At 36.6% G+C, this 17,014-nt stretch overlaps 3 protein-coding genes across 5 annotated transcripts; 1 reads left to right on the top strand and 2 right to left on the bottom strand.

Annotated features, from left to right (window-relative positions):
- Positions 1-1,151: 1,151 nt before the first annotated feature.
- LOC125214462 (U4/U6 small nuclear ribonucleoprotein PRP4-like protein) lies at positions 1,152-4,447 on the top strand. The gene is made up of 6 exons (XM_048115499.1): positions 1,152-1,357; positions 1,822-2,738; positions 3,217-3,670; positions 3,764-3,961; positions 4,049-4,130; positions 4,231-4,447. The coding sequence occupies exons 2-6, from the start codon at positions 1,861-1,863 to the stop codon at positions 4,326-4,328; spliced, it is 1,710 nt and encodes a 569-aa protein (XP_047971456.1). The 5' UTR covers positions 1,152-1,357; positions 1,822-1,860; the 3' UTR covers positions 4,329-4,447.
- Positions 4,448-4,566: 119 nt separating this feature from the next.
- LOC125214463 (expansin-like B1) lies at positions 4,567-5,744 on the bottom strand. The gene is made up of 3 exons (XM_048115500.1): positions 5,524-5,744; positions 5,319-5,425; positions 4,567-5,230 (listed from the first exon to the last, which is right to left on the bottom strand). The coding sequence occupies exons 1-3, from the start codon at positions 5,669-5,671 to the stop codon at positions 4,715-4,717; spliced, it is 771 nt and encodes a 256-aa protein (XP_047971457.1). The 5' UTR covers positions 5,672-5,744; the 3' UTR covers positions 4,567-4,714.
- Positions 5,745-8,729: 2,985 nt separating this feature from the next.
- LOC125215827 (DNA repair endonuclease UVH1) lies at positions 8,730-16,054 on the bottom strand. Of its 3 annotated transcripts, XM_048117394.1 has the most exons (11): positions 15,508-16,054; positions 14,795-15,099; positions 13,611-13,831; positions 13,290-13,354; positions 12,592-12,756; positions 11,259-11,869; positions 11,126-11,189; positions 10,066-10,176; positions 9,737-9,997; positions 9,433-9,656; positions 8,730-9,169 (listed from the first exon to the last, which is right to left on the bottom strand). In XM_048117394.1, the coding sequence occupies exons 1-11, from the start codon at positions 16,042-16,044 to the stop codon at positions 8,959-8,961; spliced, it is 2,775 nt and encodes a 924-aa protein (XP_047973351.1). In that variant the 5' UTR covers positions 16,045-16,054; the 3' UTR covers positions 8,730-8,958. The 3 variants fall into 3 exon arrangements, with proteins under 3 accessions (XP_047973351.1, XP_047973350.1, XP_047973352.1); XM_048117393.1 differs by having other exon boundaries at positions 11,126-11,869; XM_048117395.1 differs by lacking the exon at positions 8,730-9,169 and having other exon boundaries at positions 9,520-9,656; positions 9,737-9,814; positions 9,940-9,997; positions 11,126-11,869.
- Positions 16,055-17,014: the final 960 nt, after the last annotated feature.

The raw sequence follows: 17,014 nt of genomic DNA, 5'->3' as shown, positions 1-17,014 counted from the left end.
GTGTCTAAGTATGATGTAGATGTAGAATTCTTTAAGAAAACTTAACATTCTTTTTCTAGCAATCTAATGACTTAGATGCTTAGAATGTAACTAGTTTATCTTAGATGCTTAGAATGTAATTAGTTCTCGAATAATTGGAAACTAACTACATATATACACTGAAATAAATATTCAAAATTTACAATAATTCAAAACGTATTACTTTTGAAATTTTAGGTTTGGTATTTGTATATATTTAGAGTTCGTAACTTCTCTAGCAGAATATAGTTAGTAATATCAAACTTACTATAATTAACTTCTACTAACTGCATAAATACTCAAATCTCACTCTAATTATAAAGCGATAACTTTTGAAATTTTAGGTTTGATATTTTAATTTTTTTCAGTATTAATATATTATTCTTTATTTACTTATAATAAATTAAGTTTTTTTTTACTTAAAGTTTTATAAAAACGTAGTAGTAATAAATTAGAATAAATTCTTAAATATCAACAATCTTTAAATCTTATTCTAAAAAGTTATTATTTTATAATAATTAATTTTTGTTACGATTCGAAACTCTTCATAATTAATTTATGTACTTTAGTTTAATATTACATTTATTATCACAAAAATAATATTAGTGTGTGATATTAATTGAGAAATTGACTAAGTTTATATCATTCAGTACAAAACAAATTATTGTTGCATACGGAGGATATTCTATTAACAATTATTTTTGGCCATGGATATTGCTTAATTTATTTAAAATTTGACCGATATAAAATTAATTAATCGTCCCTAGTCCCAGCATCCAAATTAAATAAAAAATATGAATTAGTACATATCACTATTACTCCCTCCATCCCGCTTTAGCAGTCCCATTGACTTTTCTGTCCTCTTTTTGTAAAAATGATAAAAAGTAATTAAAGTGGAGAAATGATAAAGTAAGAGAGACAATAATGTAGATAAGACTGTTCTCTATATAATTTATCTCTTAATTTACCATTTCTCTATTTTAACTATTTTTTATCATTTTTACAAAATGAGGATAGAAAAGTTAATGGGACTGCTAAAGCGGAACGGAGAGAGTATTATTTATTATAGAAAATACATAAAAAGCCTGAAAAAATTGAAATAAAGCCCAAATATTTTAATACTTCTACACACACAAGAGACGCCCCCATTACCCTCTCTACCTCTTTCTCTTCCCAATTGGATCTGCTACTACCACCGCTCCCTCCGCCGGCCGCTCCTTCCGCCCGCCCCGTAGCTCCACCGCCCTTCTCGCCATTGTGTCATATCTCTCTCGGTTTCACGCCCCTCCCTAGTTGTTGCCGCCGCGGCCCCGACTGCCGCTGCATTCGAAAATCCGAGGTATTGCTACTACTATAAATATATCAAATTTACTATCTGTTATAGTGCATTTGTATTATCACATATCAATCTCTCGTTTTATTTGAACTTATTTGTAATTTTAGACATATTGGCATTTCTATGTCATGAACAATCGCAACATATGTATGATAATTGTGCCGGTTTGTTTACCAGTCCGGTTTTAAAAACATTTTTAATTGCCGATTCTGATTTATTGTTATTTTTTTGAGTTTTTATGGCTGCTCAGTTGAATTGAAAATCCTTAAGACCAATACTGGTGTACCCTCTATTTTCTGTTCTAAATTTCTACATGCTAGACCAGATTTAGTTATATATAAGTCGGAATTGTGTGGTTTAGTTTCTTCTCCCATCATTTTTCCTGTGACTTTTGTTTGGTGAAACTCATCTCTTTTAGAACATTGGAAACAAATTCAGCTTGTTCATAACACTTGTTTACGTTTCAGTGTAGGAATACAAGGAGGTTTTCTCATTAATCAGGAATCATGGACATAGATGAGGAGAATACTGTCCCTACCTCAGCTGCACATTCCACTTCCCCTGCTGGGGACGAACCCATGGATTCTGCTATTGATGCAATGTCACTTCAAGCGGTTCAGCCTGTAATTGCACCCACTGCCCCAACCACTGTTATACCTCCTATTGCCCCAATACCTACTGTACCAAGACCATTGGCTCCAATACCTACCCGCCCTCCAGTTCATAGGCCTCCTGTACCAAAGGGAGAGTCAAGAACTAGTGATTCGGATTCTGACGAGGAAGGGTCAGGTATGAATCAGACTGCTGCTGGTCTGGAATACGAGATCTCAGAAGAAAGCAAACTGGCCAGGGAGAGACAGGAGAAAGCAGTACAGGAACTTCTGATGAAGCGTCGCACTGCTGCCTTGGCAGTGCCCACTAATGATAATGCTGTCCGAGCTCGGCTTCGTCGACTTGGTGAACCTATAACTCTCTTTGGAGAAAGGGAGATGGAGAGGCGTGATCGTCTACGGGCACTTATGGCAAAACTCGATTCTGAAGGCCAGTTGGAAAAGCTGATGAAAGCTCATGAGGATGAAGAAGCTGGAAGCACTGCGGCACCTTCTGGACCTGAAGAAGATATTCAGTATCCCTTTTTCACTGAAGGTACTCAATCACTATTAGAAGCTCGGCGAGAGATTACAAAGTATTCTATTGTGAAGTCAGCACTGCGCCTCCATCGTGCAAGGAGAAAAAGGGATGACCCTGATGAAGATCTGGATGCCGAGGTAGATTGGTCTTTGAAGCAGGCGGCAAATCTAGAGCTAAAAAGCAGTGAGATGGGTGATGTTCGACCTCTTTCAGGATGCTCAATTTCACATGACGGGCAGATGCTTGCCACCTGGTAAATTTCTACTTTCACTCAGTCAATTCCTGTTGAGTTGCTTTAACATGTTTTCTTTATTAATCATGCTTCATGACTTTGCCCACTGCTACGCAAGTTCTCCTGATTGTTAGCAGTTGCTGAAGTGATCATTTATTGTGTGATGTCTTTTTATTATATTTTGTATTATGCACACTTTTTTTATCGAATAGTAAAGCTAAACAAAAAAACGGCATATATGGTTTTTGTTTATTCTTCTCCACTTACCATGAAGTTGCTGCAGCCTGCAGTGTATTATCCTTTTCTGACCATCTTGAAAAGATCCTTTTTATAGAGTTCCAGTTTGTTTTATGTAGCTGAAAATGCATTGATAGTTTAACTTTGTCGAATTATGTACTCTATTTGCATCTTGTGGTTGCATGCTGTGATTTATCTTCTCCCAACTTGGTCTCTTATGACAAGATCACTGATTTTGTTCCTTCCCTGTTATCTTTCATAGTTCTCTAAGTGGAGTTGCAAAGGTCTGGAGCATGCCAGAAGTAAAGAAGGTTTCAGCTCTAAAAGGGCATACTGAACGAGCTACTGATGTTGCATTCTCTCCAATCAACTACCAATTGGCTACTGCCTCTGCTGACAGGACTGCTAGACTATGGAATGTGGACGGGACTGCCCTGAGAACATTTGAGGGCCATTTAGATCGCCTTGCTAGGATAGCCTTCCATCCATCCGGAAAGTATTTGGGTACTGCTAGCTTTGACAAGACTTGGAGATTATGGGATGTAGAGACCGGTGAAGAGTTGCTTCTCCAAGAAGGTCATAGTAGGAGTGTTTATGGATTATCTTTCCACCATGATGGCTCCTTAGTAGCTTCTTGTGGACTGGATTCTCTTGCTCGTGTGTGGGACCTGAGATCTGGACGAAGTATTCTTGCTTTGGAAGGCCATGTCAAACCTGTAAGGCTTGCTATGTTTTGACATTACTTTCCTTTTCCCTTTACGTGTTTAGCCTAATTGTGTGTAGAACTTTTTAAATGTTTCTCTTTTCAGGTTCTTGGTGCCAGTTTTTCTCCCAATGGGTATCATCTGGCTACTGGCGGTGAAGACAACACTTGCAGGATCTGGGATTTGAGGAAGAGAAAATCTTTGTATATAATACCTGCTCACTCCAACCTGCTTTCTCAAGTCAAATTTGAACCTCAGGAGGGATACTTTTTAGTTACAGCTTCATATGATACGACTGCTAAGGTTCGCTCATAGATGCCTCACTCCAACCTGCTTTCTTTTTAGTTACTTTTTACTTATCCCATCCTTATCTCGGATCTTTCTTGTTAGGTTTGGTCGTCGAGAGATTTCCGGCCTGTTAAGACATTATCTGGGCATGAAGCAAAGATTACGTCGTTGGATGTTGTTGCAGGTCAGTTTTATTCCGGAGGACTGTTGTTTCTAATTTAGTTTTATATGGTTTTCAAACAGTTAAAATATAAGGCATTTACTGAGTTGTTATGCCTTGGCAGATGGACAATACATTACAACCGTCTCACACGATCGAACAATTAAGCTATGGTCGACTAAAGACTCTGAGAGAGAGAGGAAGGAAATGGAAGTTGACTGATCCCTACTTTCTGTTGTGTGATCAAGGATGAGAATGCAGTCAGTCAGGAATAAGTCACGTGTTATATTTTGTTCACACTTTTCCTTATCTCTGGCAATATGATGTTGCATTTGCTTGTATGCTACTGTCATTTAATCAACTTGAATTTTGAGCTTCTGTAAACATAAAAAATTGCACAAAGCTAACTCAACAAAGTGGTATTAAAGGCTGCTTATCTTTTTGAGTGTTTTCTATTTAATTTGCACAGAGAAATATCCTTCTTATTCAAATACGACGCACATATAAATATATATTCACACACACAGATTGCAGAGTAGAGGTAAACACCAAGTAGTAGTTACAATATCAATATATATTCTGTATTATATAGAGAGGTTGCAGTAGGATCAGTTGAGTTGAATGGCAGCGTCGTATGTGAGGCCAGCCTTCCAATCGGCAGCGATCACACTCGAAAGCTGCACCCACTTCGCCTCTGCGTTCGCAGTGGCCACAATCTGGAGTCGTAAGCTTATCGCAGCCCCCAACGGTGGGCTCTGCGTGTCCCAGACCGCTCCGTATACCCTTCGCATTTCCCTCCATTCCTTGCAGTCCTCCTGCCATATTTGAAGCGCAGTGATATCCGTGGTGCCCGATTGGTAGATAGGTACGACGGCCAAGTAGTGAGGGTAGCTGCTGCGCTCGTGAACTTTGATCACCAGGTTGGAGGAGTAACGGCACGGGATCCGTCGGTACTCCACGTCCACCACGCCGTACGCAAATAGCTCAGCGGCCATGTTCGGCTTCGCCAGGTTAGCATAGGCGCGTGTGCTCAATATGAAGTCCGTGTAGTGCCCCTCGCCGTAATCCGTCGCCACCACCTCCGTTCCTTCGTCGGTGCAATGTGCTGCAATTTTGCATCTAACCTGGAAGCAAGGCGTAAGCGTCTTATCAACTGAGATATGCTTCGTTATAAACTAAATGGAGTATCTTAATTTGAGAGAGAGAATTTACCTGGTAGCAGGCACCACAGCCAGTGCCATTCCGGTAAAGCCTTGAGACTCCACTCACTTGCCCATTGTATACTGTTCTACCATATTCTCCATATCCACATGCTCCACCTTCAAAATTTTTCATTTCAGCATATTAAACAATACTTAAACTTGTATAATAAAAGTTGACGAAGAATAGATAGATAGATAGATAGATAGATAGATACTTGGATTTCCGTAGCATTCGGGGCTTCCGTAGTAGGTGGCTCTAGTGCAAATAAAAGGATCATCAGCCAAACAGAGGGAGGCAGCAGCTACTACCAAAACAGCTGAAAACACAAAGTAGTAATGGTGTGATGAACCCATTGCATGCATCTAATGCCTATCAAATTTTGAAGCAAAAGTAACTCTTTTTCGTTTGATAAATTATTAATGTGGGTGGATAAAATCCTTGGCGAGGAACCTATATTTATAGCTCAATTAAGGTAGGGAGGAGAAGACACTTGGAAATTCAATTTGTAGCAATTGTTTATCAAGGTAGTGGAAGTGAACCAAAGTGTGGCCCCTTGATTGGAGAACAGTTCATAAACATAAACACCTTTTTGTAATGACATATAATTAGTGCATTCACTAATCATGCTTGTATATGTATGATATATCTAAGGAGAATTGATATTTGATGTAAAAGTAATACTTCTAGGCCACTTTGTGTCCCTCTGTAGTGATAGTTTATTCCCCAATTGTTCTTCTAAATACTTGTTAAATAGTAGTTCCATCATTAGTTTGTATATCCAGCCTGTGGCAGCAAAGTTTAATTAATTAATGTGATTTTCTTATAAATGTTATGGAGGTCACTCTAGAAAAGAACGGTTATGAAATCTAAACAAAGAATGGTAGATTGGTAGCTTATGGCTGATAATGGGATTGGTGGAAATGATATTAAGTGGATGAAGTTTGGAATTCATAGGGGATTGCCAAATCATAGTTGAATTGCTGGGTCAGCTTAACTATTGTAGATATATATTGTGGAAATAGTTAAGTGGGGATGAAGTTGCCAAATCATACTTTTATTGTACTTGCTAGCTCAGCTCTATGTCTATGTAATATAGGAGAAAGTGCAAAGCTGTGGGCAGTCCATCTCAATCCTGATCAGATTATAAAACTAGGATCCCTTTTCCTAATTAGTGGCACCAAAAATCCAAAATTGCTAAATAGGAGTATAACAAGTGGAACACAACCCTCTCACATACACCCTACCTAGCCTAGCTATGGCAACTTGCTCATCACATTAACATTCATTTTGGTTATTTTATGTTGTCACTACAAAAAGAAAAGCCTCATTCTGTTACTTAGATAGAACATAAAATGTTAGTTGTACTAAACTAATATACGTAATTGCACTACAACTACACCTACCGTGAGTAATTATTTGTAGAGGAAATACGAAGAACAAAATAAAGAAATCTATTCCTACTAGTACAACTATTAACGTGCCCTTCTAGAAGCATAGCCACTGAAATAGATACGCAAGTACAGTGCACCGTACAGTTCCCCCTCATCCCAGCCTCTACTAGAACATTTGGTCTAAACACAATTTTTTTTTAAGGAAAAACAAATTCTATCGGTTTTAATGCATGAAATTTATACATTTTTATTGCTATTATAAATATAAATTCTTAAATTATACTAGTAGTAGTATTATTTTAACGCATCTTGACTGCGCATAATTTTTTTAAAAATAATAAATCCCCTTAATGTTTTTAGATAATCGCAAATTAAACCTCAATCTTTAGAATTTGTTACAGATTCGTGACAATAATACGATACTAGCATATTAGACTCATTCAATGTTTTCTCTTACTCTAGAATTGCAAGTTAGAGATTAATCTAATATTGGGACTTCTGGAATCATTGTTTTGGTTGTTTTCTCATATCGTCAATTTTGTCGTCAACATAAAAAGACTAATCAGTAACTCAGATTAGTTTCGAGTTACAACTTTCAATTTCAATTTCAAATTCAGATAACGAAACAAAAAGGCTAATTTAAGTTCATATAGAAAAGATTAGAATATAATTTGCAATAATGGGGATAGTTTTTAATAGGTTAAGGTGTATAGAAAAGGTGATACTATAATAAGTTGAGAAACAATAATTGAGCAGTGCACTGTAATAGGTAGTGGGCAAGTGCTGAAAGAGGGAGACACGTTTAGGAAAGCTAGAACACCCTTAATAAGCCCCAACCAATGCAAAAGGAGAGAAAGCGATTTGTCTTTGAAAAACTCAACAGTGGTTTCCGCGTCTACGTGTGTCTCTGCTCTTAAACCTTACCTCATTCTCATATCAGGGAGAGGGAGGAGGAAGCTACTCCATATTCCATATTGTGGTTGGTCACATAATATTATGGCCATCCATTTGTTACCATCTTGAATAAACACTCAATCTCTACTTTCCTTTTCAGATCCATTTCTGATGACACTCCCATTTTTTTAATCCATCGATTATACTATAAAATTTACAAAATTATTCACATGTCACGTGCTCTTGCTAAATGGCATTAGCAAGCACATTGATACTCACAAAGAGTGACAAGATTCACGAGGAACTTTCCTAGCAGCGGTGCTCGTAAAATTCAAACTAAAAAAGAAAAATTGTACTATAAATATTTGGTGAGTAAGATAATGATAAAAATGTGTTTAATAGAAGACGACCAAGTAAACATGAATAATGCAATTTAAAGGATTCAAGGATGGAAATGGTGGTGAAAGGGTAGATAAGATTGAAGAGTTGGGTAGAGAGAGCTTCAGTCAAAACAAAGAGAAACAAATCACTCGTACTCACTTTCAAAAAACGCAGTCTATTTCTGGTCCAGCACATCCGACGCCTAATGTGAGACTTCAAAGAACCATAAACCATATTCAGTTAACCGATTTGCAAATTACAAGAACTTTCATAGCGAATTTATAGTAATTAGTAGTTTTTTTGTTTAATATAGGCACCATTTATCAACATCTACGCTCTTTTGTTGGCATGCATATTAATGGAGATACATCTAATATCAACAATCAAGTTTAAGAAAATTGAAACTATAAATTATAGTAAGTTTGTAACTAGTGTTTACATTCTTATCGTAAGTAGCGTAATTATGCATTCCTTTTCCAGTTTGTCACATTCTTTTGGGAGTTGGAAACGACAAATACCGATTCTTAAATGTTGTGATATTTTTAATTATTAAGTACTACGACTTCAATTGTTGTTGCATGCTCATATTTTTCCAAGATCTTATAGTTCTATCACAGAGCATGGTTAATATGGCAAAGATCATGAATCATTACGTTATATAAAATGGTTTGATTATTAGATTGTTCACAAACAGAGAAAGATATAATCTACACAATCTTAAGTTCCTAGATATATAAAAAAGGGTTTAATGAAATAATAGTACAAATTTTGCTACATTTATGCAGAGATAAAAGCGCATACAATATGAATTTTGTTGTAATACAATCAAGTAGATAGGTAACTGTTTTTCAGTAACCCAGCAACAGACATTATCTAAATGTTAGCCTCTAAATAAAATACTATGAAAGAATGAAATATATATGAAAGCTGAGACATGTGGGAAATAATGCATTACCTAAGAAGCTGTAAAAATCAAAGGAACTCTAAAGCAAGGTGGGAAACTTGGCATCAAGAAAATCTCTCAAGGTTTTGGCAGCTCTGTGACCTCCCATCAACACCGCTAGCTCCTCCGTTGGAAGTAGGGCAACTTCTGCCAAGCTTTTACACTTATCCATTATCAACCGATAATTGGAATCTGTTACCCCAGGAAGCCGTCTAAGGAACTCAACCGCAGACGTATTAAAATTTTCAGCTCTGACAAACAAAATCATACCCCATAATCATAAATACATCCCAAATAATAATATTAGATTTTTATCAATTATATCCCTATTTTTCAAATTTATTAACTCTATCCAAACCTTTATCAATTGTATCAATTCTATCTCAAATTTTCTAACTCGTACTATCAATTTTATCAATAGTTTTTGAGATCATTGTTTCTTCCAAAAAAAATTTAAGCGAGAATGATGCTTAGAGTAGGAAACTCAGCGATAACAAGAATACAGGAACCATACCTGATATCATCCTCGATAATACCATCTTCTGATGGGACACCAATTCTAATTGCCTTAGCCTCATCAGGTTCATCTTGATTCGCTTTAAGAGTAGAGAAAATTTCAGCAGTGGCATGCAAGCTGCGCGACCAAACAATGCGCAGACGAGGAAAATGGAGAACGAGCAATGACAACTTGGATATAATGCTTGTTGGTGTAACATCATCACTTATCTCATTTGCAGACTGCACATGTAAACCCACTGTACTTGGTAAACAAGTTTAAGCACTCTCGAAATGATAAGAGCAATCTTATTACTAAAAACCTGAAAGGAAAAGCTTTTATCCTGTGAGAACTCGATCAGGAGGACAGGTATACGATAGTAGCGCGACATCATTTCCACCTGGTGATACAAACGGCCTGATGAAAAACTCATAAAGAGATCTTGAATACTCTTACGCTCAACACATATCAGTGGGGACAGAATGTAATCTCCAACTTCCAGAGTCACTGGTATAATACACATGCCTTTCTGGTGGAGTACATTTGGAAGGCTGCTCATAAATTCCCTCATGTCCACTATGATCTAGAAGAAATTGCAGAAAGTTATGGACTTCAACATTGGTTTAGTGAAAAAAATACAAATGCACCTACCTGCATTTCTTTTTCTACTCCTTTCTTTCCACCAGCTTTTCTGGTAATCATGTTTTGGGCAGTGACTGACTGGGGCTCCAGGGAAGAATTTATCCCCAAAAATTGGTCATCCTGAATTGTTATCAAAGAAACAATCAATTAATGTAAAACCCAACAACTATCTCCATTTGCTAAGAGATCCATTTGTAATTATTAAACTAATTTTTGTAATCATTGAACTATATGACAACTATGTTGTCTATACACATATATACTATACTTATAATATTATAGGTTTCTTATGGTTCTTTTGCTATAGCAAAGTTGCATTAACCCTAGAATCTCTTGTGTCAGTGTAATAGGGAAATTCAATGATCATATATGTAAACAGAAGGATAACGGGGTCTCATGGGGAAAGGTGGTGAAACCCTAAGTTCCTATAAAAGGTACAGAGAGGTAAGTCTACTCTAAGCAACAAGTGCGATGCAGGGATTATTGGAAGATAGGCCAAACACCTTAGTGTGCTATAATTGTTGTTTAGCTACTACTTTTTGTTGCATGCACAAACTATCTGCTCCAACCACTCCTGAGTGTAGGAACTAGGAAGGAATGGATTAAGGAGCTACAAATTAAGCCAAGAGTTGAGTTCCTGCTACAACCATTCGGAAGTAATAGTGTTAAGATCAACTTTCTAGGCAATACAACACTTTTCAGTATCACTCAAGAATTTTTTTAATATATAATTCTAAGCTATAGTCCATCATTCATAATGGCCCCTAAGGTGAGCTAGCAAAGGTAACTTCTCAATGTTTGATATACACTCAGGCCTATGATATAAGCACCTGACTTAGCTAAGAAGATAATGCACTCTATATATACAATTAGTATATGACGTGCATGCAAATTTTCCTAGCAACAATTAACAAAAGTATCCCCAGTTTGCAAATGTAGGGAATAGAAACTTTGGATCCTGAAAGGCACAGCAGATAAAAGCATTTAACAGAATTAAACAATGAAGCACAAGTAAGATATTTTACTGTTAAGGGATCAGGGAGGAAATTAAGGAGTGCATATATCAAACCTGACTAACAGATACCATCATTAGAGACTTTTGTCTGATCAGTGATTCAAATGCTCCATTTTCCCTACGTATACTTGCCTCAAATTTCTGAACTTCGGTAGAATTTTCATAAAATAGAAAATAAACTTTCAACCTCTTCGAGGGATTCTCAGATTTGTAGACTTCAATTTCTCTAACAAAAGCAATGTCAGGGTGGTAAAGAATTATGATAGAGGGCTGCAAAATATCAAGTATATTCTTATCATTCTCCAGGGCATGAAAAAACACTGATGATAGCAGGACATTTTCTGGTTCTTGAGCATGCTTTCGTAGAATGCTTCTGTCCACACACTCACTCTCAGATGCATTTTTAAGAACATGACCAGCAATAGGATTTTGCACTTCATCATGTTTTAGGGTTGGAATCTTAGGTTGAACACCAGTATCAGATTCAGGGTCAGGTTCGCTAAACACAGGTTTTTTCTTTTTTCCTTCACTTTTCCCATGTTCTTTATTGGTTCCACCATCTCTGATGTCACTATTCACTTTTGCCAATTTACTTATTTCATGTGCTGCAGCCATCAGTGCATCATTTTCTAGCTTGTTTATGCTACTTATGTCAGCTTTCTGTCCAGAAACGGAGGGAATGACTCCGTCAAGAAGTCCAATACCTTTAGGTGCTTTTGGTTTCTTTTTTTTGAATTTTGGTAAAGCTTGTAGCTCCACTTTACTCAGCAAATATTTTTCCCATTCCTCTCGAATTACCTTCAAAAGAAGCAAACAAAAAAATATGGTTATTGTAATCAAATGCTGCACAGTAAAATAACAACACATGGTAACACACATAATATAGTTCTCCAAAGGCTTGTCAAATGACTCAAATCAGGCTAATCGACTCGCTAAAGCAGATGACTTAACACAGAAAACTATGCCAGCCTACTAGCCTACTACGTAATTTTCTTCGATAAGCAGAACTTGTTCAGACAATTTTGTTTTGTGGTGGTGGGGGGGGGGGGGGGGGTAGTGGTTCATGAATGAAGAACTAACTCCCATAGTTCTCTATTTCTTAAGTTAGAACTGTGAAGAACCTTGTAAAATCCGATGAGCATATTTCTTGGCTTGAAAGTTATATGCACCAATTTACAGTTTTTAGATTGAAGCCTATGGAAGAATACAATTTCAGGCCATGTTTTTAGAGTCAGTTGAACCAAAAAGCTGCGGACAATCTTTATGATGTTCTTGACCACCGCATGCAGTGAAAAAAGTAAATTTACAAGATGGCACCCGTTAAGCTGGAAAATGAGCTCAAAAGTATTCTGAAGATAAAATCAGTGAGTATCTTTTTTAGGGGAAAATAACATCAGTAATTTATTTAGACACTTGACAATAGACACAATCAACAATCAAGTCAAGGACTGCCAGCAGGAAAAATGATTAGGGAGAGGCAAAAGAAAACTAGACACCGAATACAAATAATGTTTGAAAACCTTATGCCTGCCTTTTGTGATGCAATCTTGAAGCTGAATGCATGAATGCTCATCTTTGCAAGCCACAAGTATATTTCCATTTTCATCATCTTCATTCCCAACTACTGATTCTTGTCCAGAAATTTCTTGCTTCTGTCTCTCTTCTTGTATTTCCATGAGAATATCCTGAGAAGGAAGCCAATTTTCAAAATTCAGTCCGATCACAATACCACAAAAAATAGAAATTAGCCTAATTAATTTATGCCGCACTTTGTTGCATTTTCCATACAAACTATTTCCCACAAATTGCTAACTAGAGCATGCAACTTTTGTTATTTTTCATCCGCATGTACACATGTAGAATTTCAAGAAATTCCTAGAATATTCCCATGCAAATAATGGAATGTCCCAAGAGTCATGTGGTGGGCTCAGGACGTCAAAAATGGACTCTGATGGAAACTGACAAGGGGGTTATAAATATAGCTTAGAGGCTTAGTGAAGAAACACATTCTGATGGAAAAACACTATTCAGCTCAAAATATGTAATGTTTGATTAACATGTCAACCTTTGATCACCAGATCCAATAACTTCAGATAATTTCCCTTGCAAAATAGTGAAATCTCAAAGACTGGAAAAACACATTTCTGAGATCATTTATTCATAAACAAAAAAAAAGCAAATCAAGGATCTCCATGATAAATGGAAGTCGCTCACTCACTTGTAACACCTTCCACTTTGGTGGTTCCTCCAAGATTTCCTCCAGCACTAAACCAGTAGTTGCAGCTGTTGGATAGTAAACTCATTCAGGTGAAGTATATAAACACAAATCAGTTCAAATCCTTACTTTTTATTTATTGACAGCTAAACATTATCCAATAATGCCCATACTTAATAGTTTTGGAGGACAAGGAAACGGAATATTTCCTTATCTAATCCAAATATAAAAAACATCATACACCATGTGATGAAAACAAAATCAAGCAACAATATTAGGAAATTCAATCGATAAATAGCAACTGCGTGAAGCAAAAAAAATCACCATCTTCATCCTTGTTCCTTTCGTCTAGTTTTCTCTTCTTGGTTGATGCAACCTTACCCATTCCAATCGGTTTCCCACTACCGGACCTACCAAAATGATAAACCCGCTTCTTTGCATACTCAAAAATCTTGTAACTAGACTCAGCAAAGATCCAAACAGATCGAAAACTCTCAGAGGCTCTAAGGGAATCCAGATACTTCAGGTAAGTAACTGCATCATACCTATTCAAATGCAATGAGACATAAACCTCAGAAAGCCATGCCTATAAGCATTCAGGAACAAATTTACTAGAACTGGACTTTAGTTTTACTTTAATCATAGTTATGAACACAAACTCGTTCAGCAGGAGAGAAACATATAGAGGCATATGGAGTTATTCAACGGTTTTGCATGCTCTAAGTAGATCATAAACAAACAAAACAAATGTTATATCAATATCCAGGGTTTATTGATGGAAGAAAACCTGCTGTCTTCTACATCAAGCATAAGAGCAGTTAACTATTAAGAGTACTCCAACTATTCAAACGACTAATATCAATTCCAATTTCAAGAGGCTGGACAAATGACAAGTTTTACCCATGCATTTGGAGTGGTTAGGAGACTAAACTTTGGTACAATTGAGCTTGAGTCCAGTTGAACTTCAAGTCATTAACAAAGTAGGGATAAACATACTTCATGGATGATAAATATTGTCTCAGATTTCCTTGCATTCAGAAACTCGGCATACGACCTAAAACTTGTTTCCTATTCAACTCTGTCACCCCATATACTTTCCAATATATATCTATTTTTCATCTTTCTCCCGAATCTAAACTAATTTCAAGATTTAGTGACTTGCTAGGAGTAAGGACCCAAATTCCTCTTCCACAAAATGTGTTTATCACAACTACATTGTTAGTGCAGCTTTTAGGAATGAGAAAATTGTCAGAGGAATGAGGCAGTCATCTCTTAAGAATTATTTTTTACATGCATGATTGTAGATTAACACCATCTAAGTACCTCTCAGTCATCTTAACAACAATTGAAAGGACACTGCCATGAATAAAAAAAATTCTCAGACTTCCACAGCAGCTCAACTAACGGTCACGGAAATGATTACCTCAAACAATATAACTAATTCTAGTATCTTTCTATAAAAAAAATGTAATTAAATCCTGTAGAACATAGATATCAGCACAAAGTACCTTGCGAGATAATCCAACAACTTCCGCAATGACTTTAAATCTGAGACTAGCTGTTTTGTTCTCTTTCCTAATGTATGCCATATAGGATCCAACTGCCTCCTCACAATTTCATCAAAAGACTTGAACAACCCGTTCTCCACAGTCAAATCCTCCACATCAACCTTGTTAGTGTTCCTCATCTCCTTTAAACAAGCATCCATCACTTCTATTACTGCTTTTTGAATCCCAATCATGTGAGTCGACATAGGGACACGAATGTCTATAACCTCTGGAGGGTCCCTTTCCAATTGCTGTGAAACATAAACCTAAATCCGCCCCCAATAATTTTTAGAAACACTGAGCAACATTGAACTGTGTATAGAATTTAGAAGGAAGTTTCATTTTGTACATGCTAGATCACGATTTAGTAATTGCACCTAATTTACTACGTGATTATTATAATGAAAATGGTCTAAATAACTCTATGCTGATGTGAAGAAACAACATGTGGATATAGAAACATCATTTGGATATGCTACACGCATAAATGAACAACGAGAGACCTATTTAAAGGCATAACCCTTTCATTTATATTACAGAGACCATTATCAATAAGAAAACTTAGCTGACGAAAAAAGTCCAGCAACAATTTAGGTTGATAATAATATGAAAGCAAGTTGCTGTGTTGTCACGTCAATTAACATATTCATTAGCAGAAATATGAAGCCTATTACCTGAAACCTAGGCCAGAGATGGAGTTTGCGGAGATGAAGGCACTTAAGGATGCGCTCAGCTTTGGCGAAGCCGGAAACCATAGCCTGAGGGCAGTCGGAGAAGGCTCTAACGTAGAGTGAGCGATTCAAGGATCGCAGAATCCGAACGATGAAAGCCTCCGTTGAAGTATCGGAAAGTGAATGGGCATTGAGGAGGAGAATTCCGGCGAGTGCGGTAGTGGGGAAACGGCGAGTGAGCAAATCGACGATGAGAATCCGAGCGGTGATGAAGAAGATGCCTCCGGAGGTGTAGAGGGAGAGGCGGTGGGAGAGGGAGAGGTCAGCGGTGATTGAGGGGAAGTGAGAATCGGCGTCGATGGAAGCCTTCTGTGAGGGAGAGGCGTTGAGGATGAGGACGGAGCCCTGGGAGGCATCATGGAGGGTGAGGAGTGTGGAGACGAGTTTTGGGAGGCCGAGGCCGGCGGAGACGACGACGACGCCGCCGCTGGGCTCTTCCAGGAGATCGCTGATTATGTGTTGGTGGAACTGCACCATCATTGGTGATTAAGTGACTCGCTCCAATTTTTTAAGTCAGTTTTGTTTTTGAAGGTAAATTTAAACTAAAAAATGGGGAAAAAATTATACATTGGGAGACCCCTTATTGAACAATACATGAACTTATTAGCTACTAGTATTAAACAGCTAAAATTATAAAATTAAATAAATCTAAAATTAAAACAACATATGCATACATGTTGATTAGAGTATTTTGTATATCTACTACTATAAAAGATTTATCATACTTCACCAACATATACAATATACAATAAATTACTAGTACAAAACATTAAAATAAGAAATAATTCATTCACAATTTATAATTTTCAATATGTTAAAATCGTATAGCCACACAATAATAATTCATCAGTTTCACATTAAAATTTTATATGTTCTAAACATTCACTATGATAATTGTGTTTCATTTTTACACGATTCATTATCGCCTTATAATAATAGTAAGAGCAATAATTATGGACTCATACTAATAATTATGGAGTAACTGTCTCAATAGTCTCTCTCTCGTCCAACTCCTTGACATAACTATTGAAAAGATTTTTATTGTTTGCTCATTTCAAGTTCTATGCCAATCGCCATGTTACAAAATTCCTCTTCTTCAATTGGTTTCATTTATCATTTGGCATTTGGTCTTGCATATGTCTGATAATCAATACAGTATGCACACCAACCATCAACATACATAGTTTTTCCTCATAAAATTAATTCATGTATTTGGATTTATCTAGTATTACCAGCATACCTATAATATTTGCTTCTCTTCTAGTATCACAAACCCATATGAAGTTAATTTAATTGACATTATTTTTTTTGGGATAATTACACCATACGTACAAAATGTTTCACCAATATTTTAAATTAGTACAAAAAGTTGTAAGTTGACATATAGCATACAAGGGGAGTGTTATATTGCTAACTCAATGCTTAATTGCTAACTACAACTCAATAATAG

The sequence above is a fragment of the Salvia hispanica genome, chromosome 3, assembly GCF_023119035.1.
Source record: "Salvia hispanica cultivar TCC Black 2014 chromosome 3, UniMelb_Shisp_WGS_1.0, whole genome shotgun sequence".
NCBI classification, from domain to species: domain Eukaryota; kingdom Viridiplantae; phylum Streptophyta; class Magnoliopsida; order Lamiales; family Lamiaceae; genus Salvia; species Salvia hispanica.
The sequence above is the reverse complement of the archived record's forward strand: the minus strand, read 5'-3'. Positions and strand labels throughout refer to the sequence as shown.